General features: G+C 63.8%; 1 protein-coding gene across 5 annotated transcripts; it reads right to left on the bottom strand.

Moving 5' to 3' along the window:
• Positions 1–1,728: 1,728 nt before the first annotated feature.
• LOC112851620 (ephrin-A3) lies at positions 1,729–26,557 on the bottom strand. 5 transcript variants are annotated; one of them, XM_086693170.1, is made up of 5 exons: positions 25,421–25,597; positions 5,090–5,403; positions 3,270–3,335; positions 3,012–3,089; positions 1,729–2,800 (listed from the first exon to the last, which is right to left on the bottom strand). In XM_086693170.1, exons 1-5 carry the CDS (start codon positions 25,531–25,533, stop codon positions 2,670–2,672), a joined length of 702 nt encoding a protein of 233 aa, XP_086549296.1. In that variant the 5' UTR covers positions 25,534–25,597; the 3' UTR covers positions 1,729–2,669. The 5 variants fall into 5 exon arrangements, with proteins under 5 accessions (XP_086549296.1, XP_086549295.1, XP_086549292.1 ...); XM_086693169.1 differs by lacking the exon at positions 25,421–25,597 and adding an exon at positions 11,316–11,455; XM_086693166.1 differs by lacking the exons at positions 1,729–2,800; positions 3,012–3,089; positions 3,270–3,335; positions 5,090–5,403 and adding exons at positions 21,493–22,222; positions 22,688–22,760; positions 23,078–23,373 and having other exon boundaries at positions 25,421–26,557.
• Positions 26,558–26,612: the final 55 nt, after the last annotated feature.

Raw genomic sequence — 26,612 nt, 5'->3', positions numbered from 1 at the left:
AGGCCCTCCCCTCTCCCCAGGGGCTGCCAGCTATGTGTACCTCCTCCCAGCAGCCTCTTTCCTGTGTCCCCAGGCACAGGGGTACGTTCCCCTCCACGTTCCCACAGCCCCCTGGCATTTAACCATGTAACACTCGGTGTTGTCCTGTGTGTGTGTGTGTGTGTGTGTGTGTGTGATTGATCTCTCTTCACATGGCAACACACGCTAAATTATGAGCTTACTGGAGGCAGAGGCTGTCTTTGCACCCCCAGCACCCAGGATAGAGCCTGGCCTGGAAACCATGACCGGATGGACGAACCTACCTTTCCAGTTGTGTCTCCAGGTGGGGAGCCTCAGACTGGTGTCCTGGCTGTCCCCGGTCCTTTCCCCACTGCCCTCCGTCCCCTACTGCTCTGCCAGCAGGAAACCTACCCGCTCTCCACGGTCCAGAAGAAATTCCAGTTCCCGTGTTTCATGAGTACAGAGTGAAGACCCGGTCCCTGCCAGAGAGGGGCTCGTTCTCAGGATGCAGCTGGTGAGAGCCACCAGGGGCCAAGGCCCTCACCCAGGACCCAGCCTGCGCACACAGTGCCAGTCGGAGAACCAGGGTGCGATGGGGCCCCAAGGGTGTGCACCTTGGAAGAAGGAGCACCCTCCCTGGTGGGGTTCGGCCTCTGTCGTCACCCACACTCAGTGCCCACCCTGGCCTCACCCAGCCTGGCAGGGCCATGTGACCGCGTCACCTGCTCGCCTGTCTTTTGCTGTCTCCTCTCTCTCCTGACAGATGGAGGGTGGCAGCGGCCCCAGCAGCAGCAAACTCAGCCCTTGCACCATAGTGTTTGTTTTTTTTAATTTTTATTTGAGAGAGCGAGCGAGCATGCGAGCAGGGGAGAGGGGCAGAGGGAGAGAGAGAGAATCCCAAGCAGGCTCAGTGTGGAGCCTGATGCAGGGCTCCATCCCCTGACCCCGGGATCGTGACCTGAGTTGACATAAAGCCCAGCTGACCGATCCACCCCGGCGCCCCCAGCCATAATGTTTTAAATGAACAAAATAAAATCACAAAGGATTATGAAGGAAACCAATCACATGGAAACACAGTTAACAAAACATTTACATTTTTTGGTATAGTAATATGTACACTTCTTTATTAATACATGAAAAACAAGGCAGGCCTAACAACTCGGGTCGTTTCAACGCAGGGATGAGAGCGAATGGTTATTTTGAGAGATGTTCAAAACTATCACGCAGCCCGAAAACATCTGGGATTTCTGTTGGTTACAAAGAAGCAACTATTTTGGCTTGTGGCCCGAGCACATAAGAGAATGTTTAATTTCAGTTACAGGTGAGTGAAAACAGAGATGTAACTTTTATCCCGTCTGGGTTCACAACCCCCTGAAATCCACAGACCCCAGTCAAGGACCTGATTGCAGAATGGAATGGGAAGAAAAGGCGGCAACCCCCATCCGTGGAGCTGTACGCTTCCGCTGCCATTTAATCCTCACACGTGTTACAATTTTCTGATGAGAAACACGACCCTCCGAGGGTGGATGATGCGCCCTAAGTCGGCCAGGCCCGGCTGGGAGCCCCTGGTGCTCGCTGGACACAGAGCTGCCTCCTCACGGGAGACAGAGCCCGGACGGAGGTGTTCAGTTGCTCCCTTGGCCCCAGAATCCCCTCCCCGACCCTGTGCCCTGTGGGGTTTAACCAGTGTCCGGAAGGGTAGTGGCCCCTGAAATCACACACACTCGATTATTTTTATCTCCAGTTTATTTTTTTAGACTAAGAGCAGAGTATGAAAGTCACAGCCAAAGCACTTGAAAAAGGCCCAGGAGGATGGGTGGGGCCACGGAGGGTGGGCGGGGCCAGGTCCTGGGACTGGGGTCCCGGCTCAGGGCTGGGGGGGGGGGGGGGGGGGGCGCTGTTGTCTCACGGTCTCCAAAAGTGTCTGTGCGTTGCATAGGCCTTGTCTTCACAGAAGACAAAAGAGGGGCCAGGGGGTCCCCCGGAAGGGGGGGCCTAGCCTGGTGGGGAAGGGGTCTGAAGCTGGAAGGGGAAGTCAGGGAAGGTCAGGGACCGAGGAGGGGGAGGGAGTCGTCCGTCTGTACATTATATATAGAGATACAGAGTCTGTACATGCCTGCTGGCACCCCGGTGCCCACCCGTTGCCACCCTTGTCCACTGCCCGCCCCCCCCAGGGGTGTCTCCTTGTAAACTTGGATTCAATCCAAACCACAATCCTGGGGACGGGGGTGGGAGGAGGAGGACGTGCTTATTGCTGTAAACATGGGGAGGGGGCAGTGGGCGCTGCCACCCCCTCGCCCATCTAGTCCCCTCCCTGGGTTCCGCCCTTAGAAGAGAACGACTGGGGTGCCTCCCACGCTCGGATGCGCGCTCTCCGGGGCATACCTGTCTCTGGTGGGGACAACAGGAGAGGGTACCAGGGATCAGAGAAAGGTCCCGGAGCCCCAGGGCCACCCGGGGCCCGGGGCTGTGCCTGCGTCTGGTCCACTCCAGTGCCCTACGCGGGGAGAGCGGGGGCAAAGGGGACGGGCACAGAGGTACGGTGCAGGCCCCACTGCCAGCCACAGCAGGAGGGGGTCTAGGCCCCACAGCTGGACTTCCCTTGGAGAGGCCAGAGTCCCCCTGCCCTTTCCCAGCCCCGCGTCCCCCCGCCAAGGGAGGGGGCAGAGCTAGGAGGCCAGGAGCGTCATAAGGAAGAAGGCGATGCCCGCCGCCAGGGGCAGGTGTTCCCGCTTGGGGCTGGTCCCACTCACGCTCTTCTCAAGCTTGGGCACCTGGGGGTTCTCTCCCTCAAAGTCTTCTGTGGGCAGACAGATAGAGAGACTGGTGAGGGCTGGGCCGCGCGCCCGGGCGGGGCACACGGCAGCGGCAGCAGCGGTGGAGCCGGGACGTGACCACCCACGGGGTACGAGGGGTGCGTGCCCCCCGGGGGAGGCATGCGAGGTGGGCAGGCACCGGGGAGGGGGCTGCGGTTCCAGCAGTGGCCACCAGAGGGCGCTGCGCAGACTCACCCAGCACGTTGATCCTCACATGGGGGCCCATGGTGAACTGGGGGAGGGTGGGGGCCGGCTTCTCCCCGGAGTGCGATGCTGCGGGGTGGGGCGCGGGGGGGGAGAGAGGAGGGGAGAGTCAGGGCCAGGACACCCCCCCTCGCTACAGCTGGGGAGCGAGCCCCCGCTCCTTGCCCCCCCCTCCGCCCCCGGGAGCCAGGGGAGCCCCGAAGCAGGGAGCCGGGGGTGGGGTCGCGGCCGGGCGCCGGAGGTACTCACTGGAGGCACAGCAGACGAACACCTTCATCCGCAGACACTTCCAGTGCAGACTGTGGGTGGGCGTGGCTGGGGACGAGACGGGGCCTGAGCTGCGTTCTGCGGGACCACGCCCCGCCCCCACTCGCCCTCCGCACCGCCACCTGCCCCGGGCAGCGTCCTTCCCGGCTCCCCTACCCTTGGACTTGGCTTGCGGTGGTTCCGCTGGCAGCCCGCGAAGCCCCTTTGGTCCCAGCCCTCAAGAAACTCTGAGCCCTGAGGTCTCAGCCCTGGAACGTCCCTCCCGGAAGCAGTGACCCTGCGACCGACGCTTCAGGCTGTCACTAAACCTCTCAGCCTCGGACGCTGTCCGGCTGGAAGCCCTAAGGCCGCCAGGCCCCACGCATCATCCCGAGGTGTCACTCCCAGCGATGCAGACCACATGGCAGCCACGTGGGCCCGCCTCGGCCCCTGCGACCCCAGCCCTGGTCATCACTGTGACACTTTCCTTTAGGCCCACCTCCACCCCGTCCCCATCCCCGGATCCTGGGGACCCCAGCGTCTGCCCCCTCAGAAACTTTTTTAGGCCCCGCCCCAGCCCCTGGGGACACCACCCCCTGGCCGCCACTCACGCTTAGGCCCCGCCCATTCCCCCCAGCCTCACTCTCCCTGCTGTCACTGACGCTCTTAGGCCCCGCCCCGGTCCCTTGAGTCTTCACTTCTGTCACTCATTCTCCTTCGGGACCCGCCCCCAGGACCCCATTCCCTGGTCATCACTCTTTATACCCTGCCTCCAGGACCCCACCCCCTGGCCATCACTCAAGGTTCTCCCTTTAGGCCCCGCCCCCGGGACCCCACCCCCTGGCCGTCACTCAGGTACTCCTTAGGTCCCGCCCCTGGGACCCCCCCACCCCCCCACCTCTGGCCATCACTCAGGTACTCTCCTTCGGGCCCTGCCCCCAGGACCCTAGCCATCACTCAGGTACTCTTTAGGCCCTGCTCCCAGGACCCCAGCCCGTGGCAGTCACTCCTTAGGCCCCGCCCCTGGAGCCCCGCGCCCTGGACGTCACTCAGATACTCTTAGGCCCCGCCCCTGGGACCCAACCCCGTGGCCCCCCCCATCCCCTGGCCATCACTCAGGTACTCTTTAGGCCCCGACCCCACCCCCAGGATGTCACTCAAATACTCTTTAGGTCCTGTCCCTGGGACCCCCACACCCTGGCCATCACTCCTTAGGCCCCGCCCCCAGGAACGCCCTGGCCGTCACTCAGGTACTCTTTAGGCTCCGCCTCTGGGACCCCCACTCCCTGGCCATCACAGGTACTTTTTAGGCCCCCACCCCTGGGACCCCACACCCCTGGTCATCACTCACTCTCCTTAGGCCCCGCCTCTGGGACCCCACCCCATGGCCATCACTCCTTAGGCCCCGCCCCCTAGACCCCACCCCTCTGGCCATCACTCAGGTACTCTTTAGGCCCCGCCTCTGGGACCCCACCCCATGGCCATCACTCCTTAGGCCCCGCCCCTTAGACCCCACCCCCCTGGCCATTACCAGGCCCCTGGCCTTAGCCGTCACTCAGGTACTCTTTAGGCCCCGCCCCCGGGACCCCACACCCCTGGTCATCACTCAGTCTCCTTAGGCCCCGCCTCTGGGACCCCACCCCATGGCCATCACTCCTTAGGCCCCGCCCCCGGACCCCACCCCCCTGGCCATTAGGTACTTTTTAGGCCCCGTCCCCGGGACTCCACCCCACTGGCCGCCACTCAGGTACTCTTTAGGCCCCGCCCCGAAACCCCGTCCCCGGCCGGCACTCCTTAGGCCCCCCCCGCCGGCTGTCACTCACAGATGTAGTAGTACTCGTGGCCGGCGTGGAACTCGTAGCCCAGCGAGAAGGCGCTGTAGCGCTGGAACTTCTCCGAGAACTTGATGGGGCTGTGGGGGGCGTGCGGGCGGTTGCACTCCCAGCGCTTGAAGCCTTGGCTGGCGTTGCAGGTGCGGTAGCCGGCGCGGCTCACCATGTACAGCACGTACTGCTCCGCCCCGCCCCCGGGGCCCGGCCCCGCCCCGGGGCCCACCCCCGAGCTGTTGTAGTGAGGGCAGTAAATATCCAGATAATCGTTCACATTCACCTGCACCGTGTAGCCCTCTCGCCGCAGGCTGTGGGAGAGAGGAAGCGGGTCAGGGAGGAGAAACCCCACGCCAACCCTCTTCCCATCCCGCCGCTCCGCAGACCTTCCCCTGGGTCTGCGGAGCCTCCCCGAGTAGCTGCGGAGCCGCCTCTCCGCTCAGTCCCGGTCCCCTGGGCCCTAGCGCCTCCGCTCCCCCGCTCCCCGCCCAGGCCCACGCCTTCTCCTGTCCTTCTCTTGGCGGACGCCAGGGGGCAGCAGAGGCGCAGGGAAGCCCGGCCTGCCTCGGAAGGAAAAGAGAGGCGGGGGAGAAGGGAACGTACGCTTTGGTTACCACAGAAACGGCGCAGGCCCCTGCGACTCCCAGACCCAGGCCCGGATTTCCTCCGTCCATCCCCCATAATTCAGCGCTGGGGAGGAGTGATAGGGGCACGGAAGGGAAGGGTGAAGGCGGGAGGGGTCCCCTCCCAGAGATGCGCACCCTCCATCGCCTCTCCCGGCATGCTTTCCTGCCGCTGCCGGCCCACCCCCAAGGCCAGTCGGACAGCACCTGCCCTCACACACCCCTGTGCGGACGCTCCACGCAATACCCACCGAAGTCCTGTGGCACACACAAATATGTCCACGGTGCAGCGGGCGGCCTAGGTTGGGTGTGTGCTGGGCCCGCGCACCGGTGTTGCTTGACCCCAGCAGTCTCCAGCTCTGGCCCTGCCCCCACTCCCCCCTGGCACGCGCGCGCACACGCACACACGCACACTGGCACACGCTCTTCTCTACAGTACTACTGGCAATTAAGGTCCCCAATAACGTGATACAACAGGTCGGGGAGAGCTAAGGGACTCCACAGCAAGGCTCCACGTGGTATCATGCCCACCGGCCCCGAGTTCTGTCTCTATACATCTTCCTCCCCAACCTGGCACCACTGGCCCCTTAATGGTGCCAGGCAGAGTAGTGGGCACAGTGCCCAGACAAGATGGCTGTGCCACTGACTCCCCAGATCCTCCTACGGGACACAGAAGCAGATGCTGGGTCCTTCATAATCCCCACCTGCCTTGCTGATTATCATCAAAGTGCTGGTCTTAATGCCCTCCATGGTGGTGCCGAGCGCTGTGGGGTGGGAAAAACATCTGAATGGAGAAAGAAACTCGGAGAGTAGGCAGGAGTTTCCCCCGGTTTCTTCTGCACACGTCCTGGCAGGGACAGGTGGACGTGGTGGACACAGGAGGCCTGGGATACTTGGCAGAAGGTCAAACCACTGGGGTCCCTAGTCCCTGGGAACTCCCTGGAGGGAGGCGCGGGCTCCCCCTGTCACCAGGCACCTCCCAGCTCCACAAATAGTAATTAGATTCATTAGGAAAACAGGCTTGGAGGCCTCTGAATTGGGTGGGGCCTCGAGGGTCCCTCCCCACCTTCCCCTACTTCCATGGCCTTGCCTGGGCCACCCCCCTCCCCAAGCGCTCCCTGCCAAGCCAGGCGGTAAGCAGACAGGGGAGAGCTGGTGCTTGGGCATCCCAGGAGAATGGGCAGAGCCTCCTTGAGTCATCAGGAATGCCACCAGCCCCACTCAGTTCCCACAGGAGTGATGGGTCACTCAGGCCCCTCCCTGGCCCTGGCACTCAGGTGGGCAGGAATCTCGGCCTGGGGCACCAGGAGCAGGAAAACGGGTTAGACCAGGCCTGGCTTCTGGCGCCACCTGGGTTTGCCTCTCTATCCCCAACTTCCAAGTCTACCCTTCCTCCCTCCCCCACAGGCTCCGAGGAGGGGGCCACCAGTGAAAGGGTGCCAGGCCTGCAGCAGCCGCACAGCCACCCGCGGCCTCTGTCCTGGAGCTTCCCCCAGGTTTCCAGCCCTGCTCTGCAGTGGTCCCTCCCTGGGGCGCCTTCCCGGGAGCACAACCCACTCCCGCAAGGAGTCAGCCAAAGCCAGAGCCACTGGGACGGGTTCCTCTGTTTCTTCAAAAGGGCGGGGACTAGCCTTATGGAAAGGTTGGTGGGTGACTACAGTGAAGAGAGGCCACCTTTGACCTGTCCGTCCCCAGGCTGGGTGGCAGGAACAGTCCCTGGAGTGCCCGCGCGCCATGGGCACGCGGGAGGAAAGCCTGGTCGTGGAAAGATTGCGGGCAGCAGCCGGGATTGGTGGGCGGGGGGGAGGAGGGAGCGGGACTGGGTGCCAGAGTCCCCAGTCACAACTCGTGGGAGACCCGAGTGAGGTGTCCGCTTGGCTCGGGCACTTTAATTGAACCTGCCATCCTCCCTGCCCTGGCAGCGAAGAGGGAGGGGCCGCTAGGCCCAGCGAGGCTGGCAGCTAACGCCTCCTGGGGGGGGGGGGGGGGCGCGGGGACGCGGGTCCCCATCCCCGGGAGGGGGCAGCGGGGTGGGCTGCGGGGGCCGTGTGCCTGTCCCCTCGAACAGTTCTCCGTTCTTCCCCACTTCACCCCCTCCCAGCCTCCACCTCTTTCGCAGAAAGACCGGTGTTGACGCACCCCACCTGGAGGGGGTGCCCCCTCACCCCGTTATTTTGTCTCTCCCGGCCCTCGCCGCCTCCGGGGCGCATTCCGACCCTTCTCCGTCACTCCTTCAGGGCCCCGCCTGCTCCAACCCGGTGGGGTGGGCGGCGGGGGAGCAGGGAAGGGCAAACCTCTCCCCGCGGGGCAATTAGGGGCAGGTAAACAGGGTGCCTAACGAGACCAGGGAGCAGGCAAAGCATCCCGGGGGGCCCCCGAACGTGTTCACCCCCCCCCCCCCGCCCCCACCCAGGAAGCCGGGACGCAGAGCTCTCCCAGGGCAGGAGGGATGGAGCGACGCCGACCCGGGCTCGCCACCCCTCTAGAGCGCGCCCCCGAGGCGGCGCGCCGCTCGCTCCCGCAGGCGAGGCCGGACCACGTGCGCGCCCGGCCCGGGGTGGGCGGGTGGCGGGAACGTTCGCGGGGCGCGCGTGCTCGCCGACACCCCCGCACCCCGCGGGCGCTCGGGGCGCCCCGCCCCGCCGGGCCCCGCCGGCCCCCGCCGGCCCCCGGCCCGGGCTTCTCTCGCCGGCGTCGGGTGGGGGAGCGTCCGCGCGCCCCGCATCCCCGCCCCCTCCCTGCGACAGCGGCGGCGGCGGCGAAGGTTTATTGATCTGCAGCGGCGGCGAAGAGCGAGAGACCAGCCGAAGGCGAGACACACAGAAACGGAGTGAGACGCGCACCGAGAGGGGTGACTGAGAGACCCGAGTGCCCGAGAGGGGCCGGGCGTGAGAGCCCGCGAAAGAGAGGGCCCAGAATCGCGGAGAGCGCGAGGATGCGGATGGGACTGAGGCTGGGGACGAAGGGAGGCCTGGGGGGAGGCAGGCGCGCAGGGGCCGGCGGGGAGGCCCGCAGACAGCACAGCCCAGACGGCTCTGAGCGGCGGCGCGGGGGTGCGGGGCACAGGCTCGTGGCCGGGAGGAGACACGCAGGGGACAGGCCACCAGGGACCTGGTGCAGCCTCAATAAATATTTGTTGAATGAACGTGTGAATGAAAGCGAGATCAGCAACAGACACATTCCAGAGAGAGGGGTAGGAGCCAGCCAAGGGAAGAGGTTCCGGGCTTCCTGAGTTAGGGGCGAAGGACGACACCTTGCTTAGTTCTGCGAAGAAACGAGGCACAGACCAGGGGGCATACACATTTGGCCATCAGCTGGTCCGCCCACCCCCACCCCCAATTCAATTCCGGGCTCAGGGGACCCCTCGACCTCACATTCTCCTTCTTCCCTCCAGTATAGTACCGCCCCCCCCCCATCCCCAGTTTCTGGGCCATGTTGGGAACTGGTCTTCCCAATTACAGGGGAGCACACGGAGGGGCTGAGTCGGGGGACAGGGGGCGAGATCATGACCGCTGTGCGGGGCACTGCCCCCAGGTCTGTCAAAGGAGGCCTCTGCACGTGTCCCACCAGCACCCTCCCACGTGACCCCAGGAGGCGGGGTCGCAAGACCCTCTCCACGTGACCCCAAGGGGCAGAGACCCTCAGCACGTGATGGGGGGGGTGGGAGCCCGGCGCCCAGCTCACGTGACCGGGGGGAGGGGGCGCGGGAGCCTGTGGCTCGGCCCGGCCCCGCCCCCAGCTCCCTGGCCCTCTCCACTCCCGGCTCCCGAGCACGTCGCTCTCACGATTTATGGGGCCGCGGCTGCCGCAGTGAGGGAGCCGGGGAGCCCGGGCGCAGCGGCAACAAAGGCCGAGGAATCGAGGCGGGGGCGGCGGCGTCCTCCCTGCCGGGTGCGCGCCCCCTCCCACCTCTGCCGGTCCAGACCCGTGGGGGGGGTGCGGAGGACGGAAAGGAGGCTCCCGGAACCGGGCGCCCCCACCCCCTCCCAGGGCCTTCACCTGCGCCCAGGTGTATGCGGGGGAGGGGAACCTGATCAACAGCGTCGCCCACCGCCCCCTCCCCGGCCATTCCGGCATACTCCCGGCCCCGGCTTCCCTTAAGAACGCGGGGGTGCCCCAAGGGTGGTGGGGCCCCAGGGTCCCTCACCTGCGTACTCGCCACTCCCCGCCAGACTCTAGCGGGGCGGGGGGCGGACGTGCGAGTCTGGGGGAGGGGGACGAGCTGGATAGAACCGGGGAGTCCGCCCCCAGCACCCCCCGGAGTTCTTCGAGTCCCGCTCCGGGGGGCGAGGGGGAGGGGCCTCGTCCCCACCCCCGAGGTTTCCATGGGAAGCGAGAGGGGGGCGTCGTCGGCTCATCCCCACCCCCAGTCTGACACTCCGGGCGCGAGGAGGGAGAGAGGGGGAGGCGCGGAGCCCCAAACAACAAAGAGCGGAGCGGCGAGCGGCAGCCCCTCCCCCGGGAGGTTGGGGGTCGCGGCCGCCCGGCCCTCCCGGTCCCCTCCCCTGGGGCTTCGCCGTTTGCTCCCGGGTCGTCCCCCAGGGTGGGGAGCTAGAGGCAGTGCCGCCGCCGCCCGGGCAGGAGTGACAGTGACCCCCCCGCCTCCCCAGGGATGCCCCCGACACACAGACACACACGGAGGCGGCCGGGGTGATACGCACGGAGGCACGGCGGGGAGGAGAGGACAAGGGCAGCGAGGACTGAGCAGACTGAGGACCCGGCCGCCGCGCCACACACCCGGGGAAACCACCCGGCCGCCCTGACACCCGCCCAGACCGCGGCGGCGCCGGCGGCCACCCCAGCCCAGACGCGGCCGGCCACGCGGACGGCGGCCGCAGCCCCCTCCCCGCCCCGCCGCCCCCCTCCCACCCTCAGACGATCGCCGACGCAGACACACAAATCACACACTCAGACACACACGCACACTGACAGCCGCGCACGCCCGCTCACACTCGAGCCACACGCCGTCCCCAGGCCGGGCGTGTGTGTGCGCGCGCGTGTGACACGCCGACATCTGCCTGCTTCTCTCCCTTTCACCGGTACCCCACGTTTCCGTCGTCACCCAGCAGCACCTCCAGGACCCCCGCCTCGGCGACCCAGCCCCCGCTCACCCCAGCCGGGCTTTTCCCCACAATCAGGGCAACCGGTTCGCCTTGGTTCTGGGGCGGTGCTCGGCCGGACTCCCTGCCTCAGCTCTGGACCCCACTTTTCAAAAGCAAGAGTCCTAGACCCAAGCCCTCGAAAGCCTCACCGTGAAAACAGATCATCGCCGCCCCCCTCCAAGTGCGACGGCCCAGCACGGCCCAAGGGGGCGAAGATGGGGGGGCGGTGGGATGGGGGCTCGCGCTATCCCAGCGGCGGGCGCCGAGAGAAGGCAAGGTGGGGTGCGGCGTCCGCACGGCCCAAGTCCTCCTTCCCAAACCTCAACAGCCTCTTTCAGACACCCCCCCCCCGAGTTTCGCGGACGCCCACAGACTGTGTGCCCCGGTCCCTCGCCCCCAGCCCCCAGCCGTGTCTCCCAGGACCCCCACCGCAGGTGCCCTCAGGACTCCCCCTCTCGCCGCCGCGGGACGCGCGGGCTCCCCGGGCCCCCGACTCACTGCTGGTTGGAGCTGTTCCAGTACACCGCATGCCGGTTCCCCAGCGCCCCCCCGGGCCCCTGGGCCAGCAGCGGCAGCAGCGGCACGGGCACGAGCAGCAGCAGCAGCAGCAGCGGCGCCGCCATCCCCGGAGCCGCCGCCGCCGCCGCCCCCCGACTGAGCCCCGCGCTCCCGGCTTCTCGCCTCCCAGCTCCCCGCCGCCGCCGCCGCCGCCGCCGCCGCCGCCGGCCCCGAGCCGTAGGCCACGCCCCCAGCCCTTCCCTCCGCCCTCCGGGCGCGCCCCCGAAGCCCCGCCCCGGGCGCGCTCCCGCCTGGCCCCGCCCCGCTCGGGCGCCGAGTGCGCGGCGCTGGGGCGGTGGGGGACCGCGCTGGCCCCCTCGGGCGGCAGCGGCGCGCGCCTCGTCTCTCCCTGCCGGTCTCGAGTTCCCTGGAGAAGGATTAGGGAGGCCCGGACAGGGATCTCGATCTCGCGTGAGCACATTCATCCCTGGGATGGGGTGGAGGGGCTTTGAAAAGAAGCCGGGGGTCCAGGGCCAGTTCCTAAGTGGAGCCAGACCCCCTCCTTTCTCAACAGTCTGGCTGTCTGCCCCCTCCATGACCCTCTTCCCATGTGAACGAGGAGGCGGGGGGGGGGGGGCTCCAGAGGGTGGTGGAGAAGCCCTCAGTTGGCACCTAGGACTGAAGCCCCTGGCTGAGCACGAGGCTCGGTTTTTCCTGGAGTGGGGTGGAGGGGCCTTGGCCGTCGGGGGCCCGCGGAGAGTCAGCTGGAGCAAAGCAGACTTTCCCGGGACGCCTGCAAACAACTCAAGAGGGGCTCCTCCCTGGGCAGCCCATGGTGTCCCTAGGCTTTGTCACTGCGCTGCTACGCTCGTGGGGAGAGGGCAGAGGGCAGCGCACCCCGTGCTCTGGTGCTCCCCGCGGTCATGCCCTCGCGGTGACAGGTGAGCACAGACATTAGGCACACACATTCAGACCCCCGGAGGGTGAGAACTTAGACGCACAGAGACAGAGGATCCCCTGCGGTGTGCAACACACAGTGGCTCACACCCAGACCCACATGCGCCCTCTGACACACACACGGATCTCTGTGCTCTTCTCCCTTCTTCGCCCAGGAAGTAGGGGTTGAAGGGAAGGGTCTAGAATCCAGACCGAGGGGGTGTCCACCCCTCATCTCTTCTCTTTCAGAGAACCGCGGACTGAGAGTGACCAGGAGAACCAGGTCTCAGATGAGGCTCTGAGATCCCTGGCCAACTCCTGGGCCCAGGTAGACAGGCATGATGCTCTTTCCTTCTTGAGAGAGAGAGGGAGAGAGAGACAGAGCATGAATGGGGATGGGGCAGAGAGAGAGGGAGACACAGAATCCGAAGCAGGTTCCAGGCTCTGAGCTGTCAGCACAGAGCCCGACGCAGGACTTGAACCCACAAGCTGTGAGATCATGACCTGAGCCGAATTCGGATGCTCAACCGACTGAGCCACCCAGGCGCCCCTCCTTCTTTCTTTCTTGAGCGAGGACACACAAGCACCCTTCATCTGCTTATCCTTGGCAGGACAGGGATCCTGACACAAGTCAGCCTCAGGTGCTGAGTTGGGGGGGGGGGCAGTGCCACCCAGAATGGGCCCCATGGCCAGCTGGTGCCAGGCAAGAGCAGGCCCTGCCCTGTCTCAGCTCCCCTCCATCCCAGGAGATGTCCTCTTCTTTCTCAGGGGCCAGAAGTAAATTAGGCCCCTTGGGGTGGGAATGGGAGACTTTGCACACAGCTCTCTCCCCCCAGACTCTTCATCCCCAGGGAGATTTATTTCACCCAAAGGATGCTAATCTGCCTGCTCCTGGTGCCACAGATCACAGGGATCCCACCCCCCCAAACTCCCAGCTCCGCAAAGGGAGGCTGTTCTCCGTAGGGCCCACAGTGGGCAGAGTGGTGGGTCATATGCATATGGACTGGGAGATTGCTGATTTGGTCTAGGAGTTTGGATTTCATTCTGGAAGCCTTAAATTGCTTTATGGAGGATCTGGGTCCCACTTACGGACTTGGACCCTTTTCCATAGGACCCAAATATTCCTGTTTAGACACTAGTACCCCCACATCTATCCTCCAATAATGACTGAGCTCCTTCTCGTTAGAATCTGGAGCCCCTTCTCTAGAATTTAAGCAGCTCTATCAGGCTTTTAAGTTCTGAGACACCGTCTATAGGGCCTAGGCCTCTGTCCATGCGATCTGATGCTGTATCCAGATCTCTATCCAGATGAACTGCTGGCTGATTTGAGCTTGTGTGTGAATGTGTGCGCGTGTGTGTTTTAAGTTTATTTATCTGAGAGAGAGAGAGAAAGAGAGAGAAAGAGAGAGAGAGACATCAAGCAAGAGAAGAGCAGAGAGAGGGAGAGAGAGATCCCAAGCAGGCTTGTCAGTGTGGAGCCTGATGTGGGGCTCGATCCCATGATTTGTGAGACCATGGCCTGAGCTGAAACTGAGAGTTGGATGCTCAACTGAGCCACCTGGGTGACTGAGCCACCCAGGCACCCTTTGTGTGTTTTAGAATAAGCACCCTCAGGGGCACCTGGGTGGCTAGGTCGGTTAAGCATCTGACTTCGGTCCAGGTCATGATCTCATGGTCCGTGAGTTCAAGCCCCGCGTCAGGCTCTGTGCTGACAGCTCAGAGCCTGGAGCCTGCTTCAGATTCTGTGTCTCCCTCTCTCTCTCTGCCCCTCCCCCACTTGTGCTCTGTCTCTAGCTCCAAAAAATAAATAAATGTTAAAAAAAAATTAAAAAAAAGATAAGCACCCTCTGTGGGGACGCAGTCCTTCAGGACTTAGATGTGCCCAGTCTTTAGGATACATCTCTTTGCAAGTAGTGTCTTTGTGCAAAAACGGGAGGGGGCCCCGTGTGCTTCTCCATCTTGGGGAGGGAGTTTCATGTCAAAAGGTGATGTCACCCTTTACTAGACTCTTGGGTGACTCCTTTGTGCCATGCACGAACTGCACAACTGTGTGGCAGTCTTGACATGGGATTTGACCTCCAGCAGTGCTGCAGAGACCTGCCTGTCGGCCTCTGGTCACAGGGTCTTGGCTTCTCTAGGGATTGGGCCTCTGTGCATAAGATCAGGGCCACTGTCCCCATGCCTGGCACCGGATCTAAGCCTAGGCCTCTTTCTGTGGGTTCTAGGCCTCCATTTATATCTGTGACTCAGACCTTTCCTGACGGTGACCCACAGTAAGATGTAGATTTTACAGTACAGCACACACACACACACACACACACACACACACACACACAAGCACACGCACACACATTCACATATAATCGGAACAATACGTTTCATGAGACAATACTTAGCCTTACTGCAGAGGATGCACTCTGGTATTTGTCTCCTGTTCTAATTTTAAATCTTTTTTAAAGAAAATAAAGGCCTGGTTGAGACCCCTCAAATTTATTCTTGATTTCGCCACCCCAAAGGGTCACAAGCTATAGTTTGAAACACTGGTGTCAAAGGCCTGGGCCCTGACGGGCACTTGGCTGTAGGGCAGCGACCTCTCTGGGGCTGGGGTTCCCTCCACGGGGCTGGTCCTCCCCCTAGGGCCTCAGCCCCCCTTCTCCTCACCTCCAGGCTCAGCCTGAATCTCCCTGGGCCCCTGAGTCTTGCTGGTACACCTATGGCCTCCGTGTTCTCTCCAGGGACACTGGATTCAGGCCCCGGGGAGCTCTCTGAATGCGGTGCCTCACTCCTGCCCCCGCTCCTGGGACCAGGGAAGCCGGGAGCAGAACAGGTCGGGGGCAGAGGAAGTCCTCAGGTGGTGTGTGGCCCAAGGCGGCTCCCAGGACGCGGGGTGGCAACCACAGAGCTGAGCTGTGTTCAATAAATCATGGAGGCTAGGGGCTGGGGGAGGGGGAGACCAGCAGGGAAGGGGGGGCATAGATAAATAATTCATTAAACAAATAAACAAGGAGCCTGTGAGAGGGAGGACTGGGCACGCGTGTGCGCGGGGGAGGCAGCCGGCGGCTCCAGACATGAAATATTCACGGGTTCCGCACCTTGCCCAGGGCCCGTGCGTGTGCCCAGTGCGGGAAGCCTAACACGGGAAGCTGGTGCCCCTGAGGAGGGCGCTGAAGGTACCTTCCTTCCGACTTTTCCAAGTATGTGTGTCGCCTGGCTACGCGGTGCCCAATGTCCTGCGCGGACGCGGAGCCCCCACGCACGCCTGCGGGCAGGGGACACGGCAACAGGGGGCGCTGCGGCGAGGTCCGGGACATGAGACATGAGAGTACAGGGCTTGGAGGGCTGGTGGGGTGTAATGACCTCCGACTCTAGCCGCACCCCGGGCCCCTGTAATGGACCCGGCAAGCTGCATGGTGGGGGGGGGGGGGGGGGGGCTCTGGGGCGGTACACGAGGGTGTGGGTGAATCCCGACTGTGCCTCGAGAAAAGCTGAGGTGCCCTGGCCTAGCAGTGAACAGGGCGGACTTGGGCATCTGCTGGCTCCCTCAGTGCAGCCTGACTCTTGATCTCAGTGTTTGAGGCTCAAGTCCCATGTTGGGGAAGAGATCACTTAAAAATAACACCTTTGTTTTTTTTTTTTTTTTTTTTTTAATGTTTATTTATTTTTGAGACAGAGAAAGAGAGGCGGTGGGGGAGGGGTGAGGGTGGCAGAGAATCCCAAGCGGGATCCACACTGTTGGCAGAGAGCCTGACATGGGGCTCGAACCCACAAACCGATGTCATGACCTGAGCCGAAGTCGGATGACTGAGCCACCCAGGCACCCCCCACCCCACCAAATCTTTTAAAAAAACAAACAAACAGGATGGGCTTGGGTTTGAATTCCAGTTCTACAGCTCATTGGCGACTTTAGTTACCTAACTTCTCTGGGACCACGTCTTCATCTGTAACGCAGGCAGAATAATGCCCTTCCTCAAGGAGCTGGTTCTCATGGGAATTAGGACCCACGTCTGGGAAGCACTCAGCACAGTGTTGAAGCCCTATGAGGTGCTTGACTCGTGGGGTCCTCATGGCTGTCATTTGTATTCATTTATTTTTAAGAATATTTTATTTTCAGGGGTGCCTGGGTGGCGCAGTCGGTTAAGCGTCCGACTTCAGCCAGGTCACGATCTCGCGGTCCGTGAGTTCAAGCCCCGCGTCAGGCTCTGGGCTGATGGCTCGGAGCCTGGAGCCTGTTTCCGATTCTGTGTCTCCCTCTCTCTCTGCCCCTCCCCCGTTCATGCTCTGTCTCTCTCTGTCCCAAAAATAAATAAACGTTGAAAAAAAATATATAAATAAGAATATTTTATTTTCAATATTTTAAAATTTATTTATGTATTTATTAGAGAGCATGCGCGTGCCAGCAAGTGGAGGAGGGGCCGGGAGAGAGGGAGAGAGAGAATCCCACGCAGTCTCCGTGCTGTCAGCACAGAGCCCGACGTGGGGCTCCACGTCGAGAACTGTGAGATCATGACCTGAGCCAAAATCAAGAGTTGGACACCCAACCGACTGAGCCACCCAGGTGCCCCTAAAATGTTTTAAGTAATCTGCACATCCAACATGGGGCTCGAACTCATAACCCAGAGATCAAGAGTCATAGGCTCCACCTCCACTGACAGAGGCAGCCGGGTGCCCCTCATCACTCATCACCATTCGTATTAAGGCATTCTCTCCTGAGAGACTAGCCCCAGACTCCCTGTTCCGTTTGTTCTCCTGCTCTCCAAGCTTCTCTCAAAGCTGTCACAGTGGCAGAGCTGGCCCAGGGCTTGGGGAGTGGACCGGGGGGCAGGAAACAATTAGATGGAATCCGGGGGAGGGGAAGTTTCAGCCAAAAAACGGAAAGTCCCCATCCTTGGCAGTATAGAAGGAGGGGTCCTTGACCTTCTCAGGCCGCAAAGCCTCTTAACCCCTAAAACCTTCCCTCGATCCAGACTCTATTCTCTTTCCTGCCACCAAAATTAGCTTTCTAGCAGGTGGCTGCAAGGAGACAGAGGGGGTTGGGGTGGGGTCTCTGAGCGGCCTCACAGTGCCCCCTGCCCCACGACCCCGGCCTCATTGTCCGAACTCTAGCCCCCACCTTCTGCCTGGTGGCCAGGGGCATCCCTGGTGTGGATGGCTGTGCCTGGGCAAGAGCTGGGGAAGTGGTGCCCCAGGGTGGGTGGGGGGAACCCAGGCTGCAGAGCACCTCAGAGGGGCAGGGTGGGGTAGCAGGCCTCCTGGTAGGCTCCAGCATTCCCAGCCCTCTGGAGTCCCCTGGAAAACATCCGCTCCCTGCAGGAGAGAGCCAGCAGGCAGGTCTGAGCTGGCCTCTCCTCCACAGACAGAACAGGTTGGGGGAGGGGGCCCGAGGTCTCATGGGGAGTGGTGGTTGCAGCCTCTGTGTCTCCCCTGGGGAGCCGGGGACAGAGGGCACTACAGCTTGGGCACACCCCACCACAGCCGGGGCCCCAGCCCTTGGCCTCCCTTGGCCAGCCCGCCGCCAACTGGGGAGCCAAGCGTCTGGGCCCCCAAGTGTGAAGACGGTGTCTGCCCACCCCTTCCCAAAGAGCCAACGTTGGTTCCCTGCTTCCCCTCCCCTGGGCTGGGCAGGTTCGGGCTAATCTGCACGAGAGCTTCGCAGCAAACATTGATCTGTAATAAAACCACAGTGTGTGTTCAGGAGCAGGGATTCCAGACACAGAGAGGTCCAGACAGCACACTTTTACACACTCTCACACCTACGTACAGACGCAAACATGAGCCCCAGGAGGGCACAGGCTGAGCACGGACCCACTCGGACCCACCCACACACACACAGGCACACTGGGTTCTCCACATCCCCTCCCGGCTTAAACTTTGACCTTCAAAGTCCAAGTCTTCTCTGAGAGCCCACTCTCCCGTAGCACTTCATTCGTGGCTCTGTAGTGGCATTTGCACTTGGCATTATAATTATTTGTTGGACAATGTGTCTTCCGGAGTAATCTGAAGAATCCTTCAGGGAAGGGATCTTGTCGTGGGCAAGTGCCTACCCCCAGCATGCAGCGTGCAGCCTGGTGTTTAGTTAGTAGAGTAGGTAAGGGGATTCGCAAGTCATTGCCGAGTTGATGCGCGGGGAAGAAATGCACCCAGCCACTGGGCCGGCCGTGTGTGGAGTCCCCAGGAGCACACAGCATAAGCAGTGCCCGCTGCGCATGCCTCTGGCCCGGACTTCTGGCCCTCCCCCCCCCCCCCCCCCCTGGCCCCACTGCCTCCAGGCTTCCTCAAAGGGCCTCCTCTCCGCCCCTCGGTTCGCGGTGAGACCACGAATCTCAACTCCACCTGAGGGCTGGCAGGCAAGCTAAGGGTTAATGACACCTCATTAGCGTTTAATTGGAGGCAGGAAGCTGTCCTGGCACCAGACAGGTGGGCAGGCCCGCCCCTGGCTGCAAGCAGGCGGCCCTAGTCCCAGCACCCTGCTGGGCGTGTGGGTGACTTGGCCCCGGAGACCCCCCCCCCCCCCCCCCCCCCCCGCCCAGCCCCGGGCACCTCCCCCACCATTTGCTTTGTCAGTTTAGTCGCTAGGCGGTAGGGACCAGCCCTCCCCATCTGTCAGCAGACGTCCAGGGGGAGAGGCGGACTTCTCTTTCCGCTCTTGCTAGGCTGCGCCCCCTCGCACCCGAGGGGACACCGCCGGCTGGGAGAGGGGTGGGGTGAGGAACTGGAGAAAGAGAGAGATTACGGAGCTGCTGAGGGATAAAGTCGGGATACAGACGCGCGACAGGGCTGGGATGTGGGGCTGTCTGCTCAATTTGACCTTAAATGAAGAGAATGCAAATGAGGTGCAGACGAGATGCAGAACAGGAGGTTCTCGGAATTAGCATTCCGAGCGGCGGCGGCTCTGCACCCGCGACCCCAACGCCGTCGCCCGTACTCCCACAGCCCCCAATCTGCCTGCCCGGGGCGAGGGGCACTGACCATTACTTTGAGTGAGAAAAAGATCTCCAGAACGACAGCAGCTTGGTTGGGCCAGGGCTGCGGGACCTGGGGGGGGGGGGGGGGTCTGGGCTCCACCCCGCCTCCCCGCCCCCAACCCAAACACCACCCAAGCTGCCTCTGGAGCTCCGGCAAAGACCACTCTCCGGGGTTACGGTCGGACGCACCGTCGGTTGCTATGGGGACCCCCTCCCCACGTCCAGGCCTGAACCAATGGGCATCAGCGCCGATGACCTCATGCCCCAGGCCCCAGGATTCAATTGGCTGCTTGGAAGCCAGGGTGCCCTTCTCCTACTGCGTCACCGCTGGGAATCCCCCGACGCCCCCAGCTGCAGTGGCCTGCGGGAAGAAGGGCGCTGGGAGCCCACGATTTGGTGAATGAATGAACAAGTAGAGGAAGGAAGGAATCACTGAAAGAGAAGAAAAAAAGAGAGGGGTCACACAGCCCAAAACTTGGGGATTTCGCTTCTGCGCCCCCGGAAAGCGTGGGGCAGGCCCCCGGGTCGCAGAGTGTCCCTCCCAGGCTCTGGCGATTCTTCGTGACGCAAAGAGGACCAGAGTCCCCCAACTGCTCGGGAGCGACCAGGGCGGGCCCAGCGAATCGAGGGCCCCACCCTGGGCCGTCTAGCGCCTCTGCGTTCAGGGGAGATCGGTGACGCCCCAAAACTCACAGGCCTGCCCAGCCTCCTGGAGCCGCGCCCCGGAACGCGCCTCGAGGCCTTCTCATGGGTCGGGCCCAGACCCGGAAGGCGGCCCCGCACCTTCAGCCCGTCTCCGCCCCGGGAGCCGGAGCCGACCGGGCCCTTGCTGTCGGGGGCACGCCCCGGGGCCGGGCCGGCTGTCCGCGCAGGGCCAGGTGTGGGGAAGGGGCCGTCTCACAAATGCCCGGCTGCCTGCCGAGGCGTCCGCACAGGCGCCCGTGGGGAGCCGGGCGGCCACCTGCCACCCGCACCCGCCTTCTCCCCGTCGGGGCCGCTGGCAGCGGGGCGAGACCCCCACGGTCCTCAAGGGGCGGGCAGGGGCTATTGAGCGGTCGCCCCCGCTCGCCCCGCTACGGCGTCTCGGGGGTGAGGAGGAGGGGGACGGCGGTGCCCTCGGTTTCCAGGGCGACGCACGGACACCCCCTCCCCCCGCCCCCGTGACAGTGGAGACGCAGCTCGAACCCGGGACCAGAAGACCGGGCCGTGGGTCCTCCCCCAGCCCCTCGCGGTCTGGGCTGCGGGCGCGGACACACGGGTGCGCCGGCACCGGCAGACGGCGCGGGGGGTGGGGGGGGGATCTGCGAGGGGCCTCGAAGGGGGGACGGGGTCCGACTGGAGCCCGCGGTGCCGCCCCCCCACCCCGTAGGCAGAGCAGGGCGATCAGCGAGGCGGACCGGGTCCGACCTGGGTGTGTGTGTGGGGGGGCTTTGCGAGGTCAGACTTCGCCCCCCCCCCCCCCCCCCCCCCCGCCCCGCGCGCTCACACGCCGGCTCTCGCTGCCGCAGCCGGGCGAGCTAATCGGCGCACCATCCACCTATCGATCGCTGGCTCGGTGCCACGCGGGCCGGCACGGTGCCAGCGGGGGCTGCGGGGCACCGGGGCGGGCGCGGAATGGCCGCGGGGGACCGGGCGCCCCTTCCCCTGGCTGCACCCGGGACACGTCCAGAAAGAGGGCTCTGGTCGGGTTTGGGCGGGGGGGGGGGGGTGGGGGGGGATCATAGCCTGGCCTGCCAGAGGTGGGAGAGATGGCGTGGGGCTGAGAGCAGAGGGGGCCCTCCCTCCTCGGCCCCACCCCCTCCTCCTTATAAAAGCGAAGAACAAAGAAGCCGCTGGGGAAGGAGGCTTTGATCTGACCCCACCTTCGCAGTTCTAGGCCTGGTACCGCCCAGACTGCCCGTGGGGAGGGGGAAGGATGCCCAGCTCGCAGGACCCAGGCGCTCTGAAACTCGGGTGCGGTCTTTCCGGCAGCCCTTGCTTTTGCCCCGACACCCTGCTTGGTGCTCCTCGGGCTTGGGCAGTGCCTGGAGCAGGTGGGCTGTCAGCAGCAGCTGCCCCCTCCCCGCCCAGGAAGCCAGCTAGGGAGGTGGGAGGGGGCGCCGGGCTCTACAGCTGCTGCTGGCACCCACCCCACATCGCCCAGAGGGGTGCCCTCGGCCTGGAGCGGATGGCCAGGGCACAGCTGGCACTGAGGTCAGGCAGAGCCAAGCTGAGAGCAGAGGCCGCAGGGAGCCCCGGTGTCGGGGAAGGAGCCAGGGAAGGAGCCGGAGGGCGGTGGGTGGGGCAGAGCAACAAAAAGGGGGGTGGTTTATTGAGGGTTTGGTCCAGACACTTATAAAAATACAAACTGGCATGATGTCCAGCCTCATGGCAAGTCTGTCTTCACAGAAGACAAGCGAGTGGCACCCCCCGCCAGGGTCGGGGGGGGGGGGGGATGCTGCCCCAGGGAAGTGGCCCCCAGGGTGCCGGGCACAGGCCTCAGCCTCTTCTTTGCCCTGGTCTGGCAATCCACCTGTCCCAGGGTCTTCGGTCTTGGCCCCCAACAGGCTCAAGGATTCCATCCCACCAAAATCCCAGTCCTTCTGGGGGGATGGGCAAAGAACATCAAAGCAGTGGAGGGAGACCCTGTGTTTGTCCTGCCTGGGCTCCGGGGGCGGGGGAGGGGCGCAGGGGGGGGGGGGGCAGGGCGGTGTGCAGCTCCCTGCAGCAACTCTTCAGCCCGTGATAAGGGGCCAGCCCCCGGAAGGTCACCTCGGACCCTCTGACCGCCCCCATCACTCTTCCATCGGTCTGGCTGGCTTGACGCTGGGGGCCCTCCTCCAGGGAGTCTTGGGAGGGCTGTCGCTCCTGGGGTGGCAGGAGGGGTCCGCTGGGCTCAGAGGATTCGCAGGAGACGCAAACTTGGGAGCAGCAGCAGCAAGAGACAGAGAGGGCTGGGAGCCCCTCCCCCCTGCCACCCAGAGGTGCCGCTCTCTCCGGGGCTTCCGACGGGATGGGCCGACTCCGACTCTGCAGGGGGGTGGCACTGATGGGCTCTCCCTGCCAGCAGCCTCCTCCCTGCCCTCCCCCTAGGCTGTTCCCTCTCGTCCCAGTTCAGCCCAGGGCTTGAAGGATATTGCCCTGGAGATGCCGTCCCTTGGCCTGGCATAAAGGGGTACAGTCGGGGGCGCCCGGAGGGCTCAGCCGGTTGAGTGTCCGATCTGGCTCTGGTCACGATCTCACCGTTTGTGAGTTCGAGCCCCACGGCAGGCTCGCGGCTGTCAGCACAGAGCCTGCTCCGGATCCTCCGCCCCTCCCCCACTCACACTTTCTCAAACATAGACGTTAAAAAATTTTCAAAAGGGGTACAGTGAAAGCTCCCACAGAGCAAAAGGCCCCACCTGGGCCCCTCAGGGTGTGACGTTCCCAGACTCTCCCCACTACTCCCCTCACTCCCAAGGGCCCAGAAGGGCTGCCCGCCCTGCCCCAACCTACTTACTGCTCTCCGTGCAACAGACAGACACCTGGAGCTTCAAGCAGCGGCCAGAACTCTCCGGGGCCGGTACCGCTGCATGGTGGGAAATCGGGAGGAAGGCGTTAGCACAGGCTAGTCCGCACGCCTCAGACCCTGCTTCAGGCCCTTCCGATCGTCTTCTCCCAGGTCCCTGGAAAGCCTGCCCTTACCTTTGGGCCACATCCTGGTGCCAGACTCCCTGTGCCCCCATCACGTCCCCTTCCCCGGTTCCTCCTGCTTTCTCCTCCTCTTGGTAGACTCGCCCTACATGACCCGCCACTCAGTCTTAGACTCAGGCCGCCTGCGCACCTCCACCCGCCGCCCCCCCCAACCCCGGCCCCAGACACCATCAGTGTGCCTTCCTCACTCACAGATGTAGTAGTAGGTTTCTCCAGGCAAGAACTCGAAGCCAAGGGAGAAGGGTGTAAAGCGCTGAATCTTCTCTGAGAATCGAACAGGACCAAAGGGAGCGAAAGGGAGGGCGCACTCCCAGCGCTTGAAGGCGCCCGGGCCCCGGGCCTGGCAGGCCTCATAGCCCTGCCGGTCCACCATGTATAAAGCAAACGTCTCGGGGCCGTCCGGGGGCCCTGGCCCATCATAATGCGGGCAGAAGATGTCTAGGTAGTCGTTGAGGACCAACTCCACCACCGCGTCTCCTCCGAGCAGCCTGCAGGCATAAGGCAGGTGTGGGCTGAAGGGGCAGGGCACAGGGCACCCGGGGGGGCGTAAGGGCCCCGGAGAGACCCCTCCCCATGGCCCCCCGCCAGCCAGCCTCTTCCCCACCCACTGGAGAGGGAGCGGCTCGGGAGGGTCTGCGCTTCCCAGCCTGACAACTCTAGAGAGACAGTCGAGAAATGGGGGACGTAACCACTACAGGTCTTGAGAGGTGAAGGGACCGCAGTGCCCACTAGCACGAGGCTCCCACACGAGAAGGCCACTCACCACGCCCTACGTTTTCAAGTTGGAGCTGCCGCCCAGCTCTGTGGCCCCAGTGCCCAACAGAGCGTCTGGCACAGCACCCTGTACTTGACAAATGCCAGGTCTGGGGCTGCTGCACAGCTGGGCACGGAGGGAGGGGTACGCAGCACAGTCATGGCCTCGGAGAGGGAGGCCCGGATCAGCATCCGCATCAACAGCAACAGAGAGAGAAAGACTGCTTTGCAGACCTCAGTCCAACACCGGAAAGATGCCACAGGACAAAAAAGAAAGAGGGAGTGGATGGGGGTACCTCCTTTTTGTTTTTCCAGGACAAGGAAATGTTGGACGTGGAGCAGAAGCCCTTCCAGATATTAATCAATCTTAGGCCTACTCAGGACTCCCTTCACCTCTTGGGAGCTGCCTGTGGGAGCCAGGACAGGCGGGAAGGGCTGTCACCCCCTTCCTCCTTCCCTGCCATACACACAGTCCAGCCTGACTCCCGAAAGGCCTCTCGCTATCCCTCAATGGGTGGTCTAAGGACCACCTGCATCTGGAGCTCTAATTAGAAATGCAGATTCCTGGGCTCAGCTCAGACCAACTAGAACACGAGCTGGGCCCTGGTTGGATTTGTTCCAGATCATCCCTAGTGCCTGGAAAAGTGTCCTGCCCAAACACTCAATAAGCATTCGTAGATTGAATGAATGAGCCAGAAACCTCAGGGTTCGGGGCTAGGAACCTGAGTTTCTAACAAGTTCTTCAAGTGATGCAGAGGCACTGGTCTGGAACAGAGAGGGGGATTCGGAACTGGAGGACAATAGTTGCTATCACGTGGTGCTCCTATTGTAATGACCTATGGGAGGCTGCCCTCCCTGGGGGTCTTGGGGCTGGAAGAGGCCAGAGCTGAGGTCTTATCTCCCTACAGCCAGCATCCTAGCACACGCCCTGGCACACCGCACACTGTGTAACGCCTGTCGGTGAGTGAGCAAATGCACAGTCACAGATTGTCTCAAGTATCAGAAAGGCAAACAGATGGAGAAAGCAGAGAGAGGCACGGAGAGCTGGGGAAGAAGATGAAAACACTCGAAAATACCGAGGTTCAAAGGCTTGGGAGAAAGAAATAATGATTTTTATCTGCACAGCCTGCACCTCGTTTGCACACGTGACCTCGGCCAGCCAGCCCGATTTCCCAGGGTGCCAGGTGTTATGAGCCCATTTTACAGACCAGATAACTGAGGTCGGAGAGGTCAACCGACTCGCCCGAAGGTGATTCAGCTGGAAGGGCTGGGCCGGGACTGGACAGAATTAGAAGGGCGGATAGTGACGGAGATGAAAGCAGAGACAGCGAATGAGATCAGGAGACGGCGAGCGCCGGAGGGGAGGCCCAGCAAGCAGGAGCTTCAACCACGCTCTTTCACGAGAGTAGAGCCCCCTCCCTCCCTCTCCAGACCGCGCGCCCCGGCTCGGGCAGGAGGGCGGGGGAATCAGCCGGAGAGAGGCCAGAAGCGAGGGGGCGGGGCTCGGAGCGCAGGCCGAGGCCCCCCCAGCTCCCCGCTCTCCCAGGTCCCACCATCCGCCTGCGGAGCCGGGGTCCTCCGCCCGCCCCCCAACACGTGCGGGCGGGGGGAGCCCGGGGCGCGCCTCGCCCCTCCCCTCCCCCTCCCCCGCCGGCTCAAACAAAGGAGCCCCGGCGCGCGGCCGGGCGCAGGCGGCGCCGCGCACGGAGCGAGAGTGGGGCGCGCGCCCGGCCCGGGAGCGCGCAGGCCCGGCCCGCCGCCGCCTGGGTTCGGCCCGGCTACCTGGGGTTACTGGAGTTCCAGTAGACGGCGTGGCGGAGGCCGGAGCCCCCTCGCAGCGGGGAGCTGAGGAGCGCGGCCCAGAGGACAGTCCGCAGCAGGGGCAGCAGCCGCATCGCCCCCGGGGTCCGCTCTGGTCTGGTCCGGCCGGTCCCGGCCCGCTTCGCTGCCGCGGCGAGAAAGGTACAAAGTGGAGGTGGGGGGGGGGGGCGGTGCGGGGCTGGGGGTGGGGTGCGGAGACTCGCGGGCCACGCCCCCGGGTAACTTTCCACCAATGGGGGCGCACCCCCGCCTCTCCGCTCAGAGCCAACTCCTGTTAACCCCCTGCGCGCCGAGGCGCACGCCGGGTTCACCCCGCTCCGACCCCGGCTGCGCCGCGTCGCGAGGGGGCGGGAGGGGCGACGTGGTCCGCTGCTGGGAGTCCGTTTTAGGGAGGTCGCGCCTTTCATGTCTAAGTTAGTACCGGGTAGGAGGACTTATTGCAATTTGGGGGGACTGAAATAGGAGCACGCACCCTCTGGCCCCAAGAGGCCGGCGAGGGTCTCCAAAGCCCGTCCGCCTCTACCTGAGAATGTTGCCCGTTTTTTAATGCCGGTCCAGGGATAGCGCGAGTGTCGGAAGGGACGGATCGCCTTCTGGGATTTCGCCCGCCCCCTTTCCCCCTTACAGGGCCTTAGTGGTGAGCTCGTGCCCATCTCGGGCTTGGCGCTTGCCCCCTTCAGCCCCACACCTTCGTTCTGGGCTGGGGGCCCGCGCGGCCCCATTCCCGAAAACGAAATAATGAGGCCGATTGCGCCCTATACAATGCACCTTTGTTCCCAAGCCCTCAGGTGGGGCGCGGGGTGGTGGGGGGGGGGGGAGGAGGCAGGTGCACGGCCTTGGGATCGTGGGAGCCGCCGCCCCGCCCCGCCCCGGCTCCGGGGCTCTGACAACACCAGCCAGATCCACTTTTCCCAGCCACTGGTCAGGGGGTGGGGACGGCTTGGCCGCTTGGTTGATAGCCGCCTGTGGGGGCCGCGCAGACCTGGGGGCGAGGACTTGGCGACTGGCGGGTAGCACAGGGTTTTACAACTCCCCGTGGTACTGCAGTGCGCACAGGCCTCCCAGGCCGGGCAGAAACGAGCCGCGAGCATCCCGGGGACACGCGCCGAGCCGGCCTCGGACTCTCGCCCTCCCCGGCCCGCCTTCGTCCGAG

This window comes from Puma concolor, chromosome E4 (genome assembly GCF_028749965.1).
Source record: "Puma concolor isolate L17-30 chromosome E4, mPumCon1.1.hap2, whole genome shotgun sequence".
Taxonomy (NCBI): Eukaryota; Metazoa; Chordata; class Mammalia; order Carnivora; family Felidae; genus Puma; species Puma concolor.
Note: the sequence above shows the minus strand (reverse complement) of the source record. Positions and strands in the feature narration are given on the sequence as shown.

Bases quoted from the DNA above. Each gene is read 5' to 3' on its own strand.
- LOC112851620 (XM_086693166.1), bottom strand. From the start codon at position 25,866: ATGAAAGGCGCGACCTCCCTAAAACGGACTCCCAGCAGCGGACCACGT. The intron at 23,374-25,420 runs GTAGCCGGGCCG...TTATGCCTGCAG, and splicing joins TGGAACTCCAGTAACCCCAG to GCTGCTCGGAGGAGACGCGG. The intron at 22,223-22,687 runs GTAGGTTGGGGC...ACCCCCCTGCAG, and splicing joins TGTTGCACGGAGAGCAGTAA to AGTCGGAGTCGGCCCATCCC.